General features: G+C 48.7%; 1 protein-coding gene across 2 annotated transcripts; it reads right to left on the bottom strand.

The window, feature by feature from the left end:
* Positions 1–1,617: 1,617 nt before the first annotated feature.
* On the bottom strand, positions 1,618–9,612 carry TRIM45 (tripartite motif containing 45). Of its 2 annotated transcripts, XM_080915274.1 has the most exons (6): positions 8,808–9,612; positions 6,400–7,133; positions 5,041–5,170; positions 4,344–4,458; positions 2,616–2,742; positions 1,618–1,892 (listed from the first exon to the last, which is right to left on the bottom strand). In XM_080915274.1, the coding sequence occupies exons 1-6, from the start codon at positions 9,293–9,295 to the stop codon at positions 1,744–1,746; spliced, it is 1,743 nt and encodes a 580-aa protein (XP_080771400.1). In that variant the 5' UTR covers positions 9,296–9,612; the 3' UTR covers positions 1,618–1,743. The 2 variants fall into 2 exon arrangements, with proteins under 2 accessions (XP_080771400.1, XP_080771401.1); XM_080915275.1 differs by lacking the exon at positions 1,618–1,892 and having other exon boundaries at positions 2,723–2,856.
* Between the last annotated feature and the right edge of the window lie 1,199 nt (positions 9,613–10,811).

Here is a 10,811-nt window from a genome sequence, read left to right as displayed (position 1 = left end):
AGACGACGGGGCTGGGTAGGAAGAGAAGGGCATGGCTCGGACCATGCCGGCCATACATGGTAATGTGAAGCACGTGCGCTAACTTTGTAAGATGAAGGGTCACTGAAGGGACTGAGCAGAATGACCCGACGTGGAAGCAGGCTGGTCAGGGACAAAGCTTTCTGGTGGGAAGTTGTGACTTTTCATACCAGGATAGTAGCGGTGGGTGCGGAGAGGAGTCAGATGTGTTGTGAAAGTAAAGCTGATAGGAGTTACTAGTGATTTGGATATGGTATGTGACACGCAAGCAGTTTCCAGGACTGACCCACCTAAGGACAGACTTAGGGTTTTCTTCTAAAGTCCTCTTGTAAAGAAGAGGACTCCAGGAGCAACCATTCAGTGATGGCAGGCAGGAGCAAGTGAGAATTGGACACTGGAAGTCATTCGCATTTGAATGAGGTGCTTTCTGTACACACATGGGGAGATGATTATGATGTCCAATGGCTTACATCACATCTACAAAGTGGACCTGGAGGGGACTTGGGAGGTCTTGGGAACAGAGGTAAGAAGTGGAAGGCCTGCTCTCCAACTCCGCTGAGCAGACAGGACAGCACAGTGCAGGGCTGAGCAGAGGAGCCTGGGAGGGAACGGTGGAGAATGCCTCCTCAGACCTGAGGATGGCGCTGCAGGGAGGAAGAACGTGCTCCATTTACTGCAAAAAGCTATCCTGCCGTTTAATAAACTGACCTATGGCCCTACTCAATACTGCTAGAACCTGTATCCCCAAGATTCTGCCAGACATGCCTCAGGGAGGTGGACTGGGACAAACCCACCCTCACTGAGAACCAGTGATCTCAAAACAGCAATGGCAAGCTCCAGAGACTCTGGGGGAGGGGACACAGGGAGCAAACAGCCATCTGGAAGGCGAGCAGTGGTATCTTCTGGGAACATCAGAGTTTGCTTACAGAAAGGGGCTCAAGGGGAATGTTCCTAGAAAAGGAAGAAAGTATCTTAATGTTTAAGGCTAAAAGAGGGAAATGTAACCTGTGGTGACCTGACAGTGGTCATCTAAGTGCTTCGTTTCCTTTGCTTTACCCAAGTCACCACTCCCTAAGAGGTCTCATAATACAATTCCAGTAGTTCTGTTTCCCAGAATCCTGTAGACACGGCAAACACCGTCCATTCAGTCAGAGCTGTGTGGGTGGAGGGCTCTGGTCTGGTGTAAGAGCTGAGATGGCTGAGCTCTCACCACACCCTTATTAACTGTCTGCTTGTGTGTCTTACACATGAGCACCCAGGACTCACCTAAACAGCAAAAACACTGTAATCATCGTAAACCATGCACTAGAGAAAACACTGATAGGATACTAACCAAAACTGAATGGGACAATGGGGTTTTCACTCTCCAGGAGAAGTACTTAGACTATAGCTCAGGGATAAACTCAAGAGGTTGTAATATAACAGAAAGAAAGGCATAAAATCCTCTCTGCTCCAGTGTCTCATGCTCCCATGGCACAAACACCTCGATGCTGATATAAAAGAGAATCAGCCTGCCTTGAGAGTGGGGGAGGGGTGGCCTGTACCCCGCCATGGTACAGGTGAGACGCTCACACACAGAAAAGCGCTTCAAGTCTGACGTTAGAGAAAGCACTTTGTCTTTAATTCTGCCAATCTCTTTGGAACTATTCAAGCTCTGGGCTCTCTGCACATCTGAAGTCATGCTAGCTTCAGGTTTACCTGGCCCAACTTGTCCCCAGGAAGCCATCAGAGTGCCACGGTCCTAAGCAGACTCCTTGGTGCGCTCTGCCCATTTGTGTACGAGCACTCTGACTTCTCGATAAACTTCCCACAGCAAGACCAGTGTGGACGTCCCGGGTGGCCTTTGTGCCCATGGCCACAGCCAAGGTACCCACCTGTATAACACAGAAGGGGAAACAACAGAAAGTAAAGTCCAGCTGTACAGAGCTAAGCCTGGCAACGTTCAGACTTAAGCAGTCAAGAGCTCCACAAAGGAACTACCGATTGAGTCCACTGTAATCAGAACCATCTGGTAACCATGGCCAGGGCAGGCTCTCGGAACTGTCCAAATGCAACCTCCAGGAGAACTAGTTGCACTTGAACTGTTAAGTAAACTGGTTTGGATCTTAACTATATGCAGTGAGTGGCATGAAATAGAAGGCAGGTTAATGGAAAAGGAGACATCCTGAATTGGATACAAGGAGGGGTACAAAAGCTTATTTTGTGGGCCACCATTCCGCTGATCCTCCCCATTTAAATTTCCTCATGATTTTTTTTCTTTTTTCTTTCTTTTTTTTTTTTTTTTTTTTTTTTTTGGATGGATCTGTATTTCACAGTGCTCAGAATAGGTATAGACTGAATCTGAAAACCTCAGATTCTGGTCAGAAGGCCCATGGACTAGTGAACTGTATCAAGAAGGAACTCAGAACCTTGAAGCCTTTCATTTCAATTCAGAACAAAAGGCTTGTGTATAGGGTATCTGTCCTGTCTCTACACCAGAATTCCGTAAGAAAAGCCTCAGTTCAAACACCCTGACCTAGTAGCGCCGTTAGGCAGTGAAGGGAAGGAGCCCTGCTGTTGCTTGGGACAGTAGGCTTGAGGTCACTGACCATGCTTACCTGGCATGGTGCCTCCGCAGGCACAGCGGGCAGTTTTCTGACCTCCGCTGGAGCAGAAGGTGCAGCAGTGAAACACACCTGAGTGTGGCCGATGCTTCCTCCTCACGGTCACGTTGAATGGGGAGCCCTGAAGGGTTCAGGCCAAGAGCAAAGAATGTGCTGAGCCATCAGTGCATGAAAGCAGGCTCTAAGTCTCAGGGCGGACTCGGGACAGGAGTATATCGGGGTAGGGACTTCTCAGCTGGATAAGGACAAATACAAGAGCAGTTAAACTGGACCTGGATTGGTGCAGCCCTCCTGCTAAGTGCCAGAGTCACATTTCACCAGGTTACTGATTATGCATGAGCTTCTGGGCACTGAAGACAGTTCCATAGGTCAACTCCATTTTCAGTGTCATGTGAACTGGCTCAGACTTGGCTCAAACTCTCACAGATTCTGCCTCCCTTCAGCCTTGCATGATGTGGGAGTGGAACCCACACTAGTCATTGACTTGGGCTTCTGTGTGAATGACTGCAGTCTTTAGGAGTCTCAGTCTCAATTCTTGAGGAGTCAGGGGTAGTCACTAGGCTGCCACAACCACAAGAAAGGATACATGTGGTGCTTTCTATAACTTCTCAGCCACACATATCTCTTCAAACACAGCTAGCACCTTCCCCTCTCCCCTGGACACAAATCCATTCGCCCAGCCTCTTAGTGATAGACTGAAGATACATGGAAGAGAGAAAGCCTTAATATATGTAGCTAAGAGTCTCAAGTTAGTAACTCTGTCCCCTTTTTCTTCAAGGATAACTCCTGTATTTTAATCTCCTATGTTAAACACAAATGTTTATTAAGTATTGTAATTTTCCTGTCCTTATGTAAGAACCACATCATCTGAGAAAGGCCAAAGCATAAGTCTGGTATCTTAGAAGACTTCCCAGTGTTAAAGGCTCCCTCTTTTGAAGGGAAGACAGAAACTGGGCCTTAAAATCTTGAGCTAGTACCACCTTTCTTTCAAGTTCACAGCTCAGATGTGGCAAGCACACTATTTTCTAAAAAATAACCTGGATGGAAACATGACTACATCCTGTAGTCCCTGCACTTAGGTCAGAACAAGAGGATCAAGAGTTCAAGACCAGCCTGGCTACACAGTGAATTATAGGACAGCCTGTGGATTATAACAATACTCTGTCCCCTACTTCGTACAACAACAAAATGAAACAAAACCACCCAAAGATAAAGTAACAGGCTCAGATTCCGCAGTTGGTTGGTTACAGAGCTCCTGTCAGATGTGTCTGAGTAGGCGTTGAAGAAAACGCAAGTGAAGTATACAAGGACATCCAACCTACTCCTGACTTGCTGTGATCAGATATCCATAGCCTATGGGCTGATGGTTAGATAAATGACTGGTTACATGATAAGAGGAGGGTAACCCCGACAACGGTGGCCCACAGTGTGGAAAGGTTGAAAACTGTTAAATGTGTCTGTTAACGGACTCCCCTGTGGTCAAGACATGTTCCCCAGATCAAGAATCCTGACAAACTAACCAGGAGGATGAAATGTAAACGCCAGTGGGTGAACCGGGCAGTGTTCTCAGGGCCATGAGCTCGCTCTGGTAAGAACACGAGTTGCAGAATCTGGGCTGTGTCCACGATGAAGAGGAAAGGACAGCTGATTCCAGGTCCTAAGCCACCCGCCTAATGAGAGCTGAGAGCTCGGGGGCTGATAGCAGGTGGGGGCCTTCCTCACCTGCACATGCTGCTCTCTGATGCAGACCCACACAGTGTAGACTCCAGGCTCCTTGGGGGTGTAGGAAACACGGTATGATCCATCCTTGTTGTCCTGGACCACTGTTCTGATCGGACTGAATACAGAAAGGATTCAGAAGGCTGGTCCCTCACAAGCCCGCTCCAGCCCTATTTGAGGCTGGGGCTCTGCAGTGTTACATTCATTACATCCAACGTGAATCATAAACGTCCCTTAGACCGAAGGTTAACAGTGTCGGCTCTACTTTAGCCTAACATGGTGAGAACCGGGAAAACGTTCCCATGCTCTTTTCTGCTGTCTCTCTTATACTCCCTGCTCTGTGGTCCCTTCTTATTACAACTGCAGAGGGAGATTTATATAAACATGGTCCTGAACAACGTATTAGGAAAACAGACTAGGTTTCATAAAGGGTACGATTCTGTTATTTGTTAAAAACAACAAAACTGTCCATTCCAGGGTTTGGAATAAGGACAATCTGGGGGAAGGGGAGACTACACTGAGAGGGAACTGAAGCTGGCCATAAAACCTACACAAGGAAACACACTGGGTCAATGGTATAGAATCATTTCTACTGGCATTATGGGACCATAGGATGAAGAGTCCAGTTGTGTCTCCTGTAACTCAAAGGCCCTTGTTTCCTCACTGCCTATTAAACATGATTCATTGAACACACACACACCTGTCCTTTTTATCTTTGGGGACAACTTCCACATGGACGTTGTCTCCTCCCCTGCCCATGCTCTCTCCCGAGGCATCCTTACAGAACAAGGTAAAAGAGGTGGTCTGTTTCTCTCGAGCTCTATGGAGATCTGCAAAAGACAAACACACAAGTGAGTACCTCCCAGGAGAGGCCATCTCCCCCAGGCAGACCAAAGAAAGCTGTGCTTCCTAGTTATAAGAACCACCCTGTTCTCCTTCCCATGCTGTACAGACAACCACCCTTCCCCCACCCCTGCCCCCACCCCCAGGCCTGGGCTAAGTGGTTCACCAGCAGCTGCTCTGGGATCACATAGGATTCTGCATCTTAACTTCAGCCCCAAGGAAACTACAAAAATCAGGATTCATCTAGGTAGCCAAAGACAGCCTTTAGGCTTGTATGAGACTGGTATCCTCAAAACTATCTTCTCTAAGCCCTGGGTCCTCCTAGAGTAGGTAGAGCATACTAAAAGTGTCTGAATAATACTCTTCCCAAAGGAACAGAACACTGGTATAAAGGAAACCATTTCCAGATGGGTCTGGCGATGCACACCTTTAAACCCAGCATTCAGAGGCAAGTGGATTTCTGTGAGTTTGAGGCCAATCTGTTCCACATAGTTCCAGGTCAGCCAGAGCTACACAGTGAGGCCCTGTCTCAAAAACAGAAGCAAATGAAACAGACACAAAACAACCTGCCAAATCCTTTGAACTACCAATGACACAGAGTTGTGTGAACCAAGCGTGACCACGTGTTCCTCATGGCTCCACCCTCCACACAGTATCCAAGCACCAGGACGTGCGGGGCGTGTCCCTGAGCAGGCGGATTCTGCCTTGGCCCGGTCAGTGCTGTTACCTCCTGTGGACATGGCCAGGTTCTATCTCCCCAAAGCAAAGCCTGAACCTTTAGGTTCTTGGGAGCTTCTACTCTCCAAAAGTACAAAAGCTTCAAGCCTACCTCAGTATTAGTAACTGCAGCCTGCCCAGACCATGAGACAGGAAAGGGCAAGGCAGGGAGCTACTGCCTTGAAAACCAGTATGCCTTGCTGAACAAGCCTCATTTATCTTTTTGACACAGGGTCTCCTATAGCCCAGCCTGCCATCAAACTTGCTATGCATCCAAAGAGATCCTCAAACTTCTGACCCATCTGTGAGTACTGGGCTTAAAAAGCACATGCGGCCATGCTCAGTTCTGTGTGGTGCCAGTGATCAGACCCAGGCTTTGTACGAGCTAGGCAAGCATTCTGCCATCGGCACTATACCCCCAGAGAGCAAAACACAATTCTTTAAATGTCAGTGTCCCTAGGCACTGCTCTCTCAATACCACTGAGAAATGCTTGCCTACCTTCTCCCTGAAGGACACACTGAGCTGGATCAACTTCCTTCGTGTTAATGGCCCCATATACTTCATAGCCTTGGCACTGGCCTGCCTTTTCCTGAGGGGAGAAGCAGATCTTAGGGTTCACTCCTGGGCGGGCACTGTATTCAACTTTATTCAGCTTCCTAAGCCGTTCTAAGACCACTCCTTTGGTGATGAGGATCTCTAAGTCTGAGCCGCTGGTCAGCAGATGCTCGGTGAACTCCACTCCAGTCCGCATATCTGCCAACAGCTGTTCCAGCTGTGCTTTCTGCAGCTGTAAAGCATTTTCCTTCTGGACCCGTATGTCATCTAGCTGCCGTAGCAGCTTGTCCCGATGTTCCTCGATGGCTTTGATGTAGCCATCAGAGAATGTTTGGACATCAGCTGCCACTGCCTTCACTCGCTCTTGGAGGGCATTGTTCACACTTTTGATCTGAGCCAGGGCGCCTTCCAGGGCCTCCACGTGGGGCTGGGTGTCTCGAAGCAGCTCCCGCACAGAATCTCCATGCTTGTGGATGACATTGCTGGTGAAGTCGTAGGGGTGTTCTCGATGCTCCCCAACTACACAGTCCCGACACACTGGCCGGTCACAGAGTTCACAGAACAGCCTCAGCTCCTCCGCAGGGTGAGAAGGACAGAGGATGGGCTTTCCAACCCGACTGTAGCCTTTCAGGTCTTTCAGGTCCACCATGGTATGATACGTTGTCTTCTTCTGCCGCCTGGAAAGAAGCAGTTGGGAACAGGAAGTGAGGGAATAACTCTAGAGGGAGACAGTTTGGCAAAGAGGTTCTAGGGGTTAAGCAGATTTGAGTCCCATTCCTCAGAACATATATAAAACTACAGGATCCTGGGCTGGAGAGACAGCTCAGAAGTTAAGAACGTTGACTGTTCTTCCTGAGGTCCTGAGTTCAATTCCCAGCAACCACATGGTGGCTCACAACCACCTGTAAAGGAATCTGATGCCCTCTTCTGGCGTATCTGAAGACAGCTACAGTGTACTCATATACATAAATAATCCTTAATAATAATAATTTTAAAAAACCTACAGGATCCTCTGCTTCGTTATTTCTCCACAGGCACATGCCTATCTGAGTGCTGGACACAATCCATAAATACTTGAATTTGGCATGAGATATATCTTCAAAGCTGCAGTGCTGAGACTGTTCTGAGAGGTTTCTACTTCACTCACTTGGTAGGTTTAGACAAGAGTCAGCCCACTTCCTAAAGCGTGGTAGAAGGCTAACACCAAGTGATAAACCATGCCAGATGGGTCTATATAGCAACGAAAGCAGCCAGCTGGCTCTGGCAAACTCATCTCATGTCTAATTAACATTTTAGTAAAGCAATTCCTTTGGCCATCGCATACACTGGCAGGCCAGAATTCCCCTCAGGAGTCATCAGCATTAGTAGAAAGTGAAATCAATAGGTACTAAAAGTCCCCTTGAATTCCTCTTTTCTACAGATTTCTAGGAGGCTCAGGGAAATCTCTAAGGAAACGCAGTGACTGCTCATAGAGTTCCCTGGCAACATCCCATCACCGTGAAGTGCGTATGGCTATTCTGGTACGAGTGCGGACACAGAGAAAACAGGTCAGCTGTTGAGCTGGCAGCAAGACAGTCATAGGGACGGTCACACACGTTAAAAATAGGGAGCAAAGACAACTGTTCTGTTGGTAAGGCCAGAAAACAAAGGGAGGTCAGAACTCTAACAAACAAAAAAAGAAACTCATTTTGTTTTGTATTCTGATGCACTAGAGTCGAAAGGAAATGGAGACAAAGACTAGTTCATCTAACAAACTCTCCCTAGACGGTGATAAAAGACAAAACACCCCAATTACCAGCCTGCTGTCCAGGCCAGAGGTCTGATTTAAGGCACAGCCAGTTGACAGTTACACCAACGTGACATGTGTTCAGTAAACAGAGCTTAGAGCTAGGTCTGAACTGAGGATTCGGTTCTGTTACACACTTACCAGCTGAGAGACTTTGGTGAATCACAAAATATTGCTGAGCTTCCATTTCCTCATTTAATAGGGGTGAAGTCACACCCATCTCTCAGTAAGTTACAATGATCAGATGAGGTCAAGCGCAGGGACTACTCGACACAGTAATCCTCTTTCATTTCACCATGCATTTTCCATGGACAAAATGGTTGGGGTTGGAAGGAAACTCAGTGTATTCCATAAACTGAAACCTGCGGTGCTTTTATTACTACAACCATCAGGTCAGATGTGTTAAGTTCCCTTCTAAAGCTTGTGATTGCATAGTGTACTGGTCTTTGCATTTGGGGAATGTCTGAGAAAGCCTTCCTTCTGACCTGCTCAACAAAGGGATTTGTGTCTTGCTGTCCTCGAACTCCACTCTTAAGCCACAATAAATGGGGTATTCCCTCTTTACCTATGAGCCTGGCAGCAGAAGTGGCAGAGATTGGCTTTGCAGGTCTGACACCTCTTCTCTACTTCTCTGTCGCTGCACAGGTCACACACCAGGCCCTGGCCTTCCCCACGCAGACTCTCCAGCATCACATCATTCATGGCCAGGTGGTCTATCGTTAAAGCCTTCACTCCACCCAAGGGCAGGTCCACTTGAGCATCACATACCGGACAGAGGATGCCGATCTGTGGCTGCAGGCTGCATAACTTGGGTTCCTGGAATACTGACCCCTCAGAGCTTGTGTCTGAGTCACCCCCTCGGATGTCCACTACTGAGAACGGATCCAGCTTTTCCAGACACGAGGTGCACACCGTGTGCAAGCAAGGCAAGAGCCTGGGGACTTTGAAAAGTCTCAGACATGAAGGACAGTGAGTCTTGCCTGAGCTCCCAGACGCGTTCAAATCCTGGAGTTTGTATACGAAACCTAGAAGCGGTTTCCTGTTTTCTGACATCTTCCCCACGTATGTACCCAGTATCAGAAAAGGCCCTGGGCAGTGCTATAATGCAGGTTAAATTCACCCAAAGACAGAGTTCCAAGAACTTGAACAGAGACCATGAGGACTCTCGTGCTGCCAAATAAAAGGACAACCGGAAAGAGAACACCTCTGAAGAACCATCCACAGATCTACTCCGGATTTGTGGTTTGGCCCTTCCTTTCCACTGCATCCCACACCCTCCAGGATCACCCAAGTCCTCCTCCTCGCAAGCGCTTCTAGATTTAGTCCCTAGCTAGTTCGGCCACCATCAACCACCCTGACCCCAGCATTCCTTGTCCTCCAAGGCCACCCTCCCTCCCCTACCCCCCACTGGTCCCGCCCCCACCACGCCACAAGCGCGCCCTTCCCTCGGGGCGATGAGGTAGTGGGGTCCCCGGGCTCTCTCAGAGTGTGCGTCGCCCCGCCTCACACCAATCCCGGCCCAGGTAGGCTCCGAAGAATCCAATCACCGTCCGAGAAGGGCGGGCCTCGCCGCTCCGAACCCCGTTGTCCTCCAGAGTGACATCAATGTCATCCAATAAGCTCAGCAAGTTCCACATCCTTGCCGGCCACTCTCGCGGCGAAAGGAGCGGGACCAAGGGAGGGTCTCATACAGGACCGGGAGGAGGAGTCTGGGAGTGAGCTGCGGAAGGTGGTTGGCGTCACGGAGAGGAGCTCCTACCACCAGAGAAGCCACTGGATCGTTGGAAAGGCCGCGCTGAGTGCCGCAGGAGAGGCTCCACCTCCATTTTAGATAGTGTTCTCCTATTGGTGCGTGGTACTGTCAGTCGGCGGAGGTGTAGCCCGAAGCATGCTGGAAGTTGTAGGCGGGCTTTTAGCTGCAGAGGCCTTAGCGAATCTGTGTTCACTCAGCCAGTTTCCTTTGAGTCTCTCGAGTATTTTTCTACCTTGGAATCTCTTACGTGTAGCGTGCTAGTACCAGAACCCTCTCAGCTGGCTAGCTTCTGGCATTTTTCAGGGCAAGGGTACCTCCGGCTCAGGTTCCTGAAACTTAATTGAGTTTCCTGGTTGCAAGCTGCTTTTAATCACTCAAGATGTGAGGGCACATGACCTAAGATAGGAACTTCTCATCCAGAGTTCTACAGTAACGGAAGTTGTCTGGGCTTGGCGGGGCAACAGAGCAAGCTTATTTACAATAAGGTGGAGTTCCTGACTGGTCACAATGTGGCAGTGGAGGATGTCACTGGGACAAGTCTCTTGTAGGTCCGACAACTAGTTAAAAAGTTGAACACACCTGGTACCCTGAGCATTATTATCTCTGTCTCCTTGAAGAATTTGTCAAGAGTCTCAGATTCCTTTATTTGGAGACTGCTTCCTACACATGGGGTCGAAGGCGCTGATCTCTGAATTCCAAATATTGTGATAGCATGGCTCCTTAGTTGTCCCCTGTCCCCATTCCTCAGATGCCAAAGCCTCTGTCTCACTATTTTCCTTTACAACCTTCCGTGTGTGATTCTGACCCATGCACCAC

This window comes from Micromys minutus (genome assembly GCF_963924665.1).
Source record: "Micromys minutus genome assembly, chromosome: 4".
NCBI classification, from domain to species: Eukaryota; Metazoa; Chordata; class Mammalia; order Rodentia; family Muridae; genus Micromys; species Micromys minutus.
The sequence above is the reverse complement of the archived record's forward strand: the minus strand, read 5'-3'. Positions and strand labels throughout refer to the sequence as shown.

What these genes read in the sequence shown, in the direction of transcription:
- TRIM45 (XM_080915274.1), bottom strand. Translation starts at nt 9,295, where the DNA reads ATGTCAGAAAACAGGAAACCGCTTCTAGGTTTCGTATACAAACTCCAG. An exon ending in GTGTGTCCTTCAGGGAGAAG is followed by an intron (nt 5,171 to 6,399) that starts GTAGGCAAGCAT and finishes TGTCTTTTGCAG; the next exon opens with ATCTCCATAGAGCTCGAGAG. An exon ending in CCCAAAGATAAAAAGGACAG is followed by an intron (nt 4,459 to 5,040) that starts GTGTGTGTGTGT and finishes TTCTGTATTCAG; the next exon opens with TCCGATCAGAACAGTGGTCC.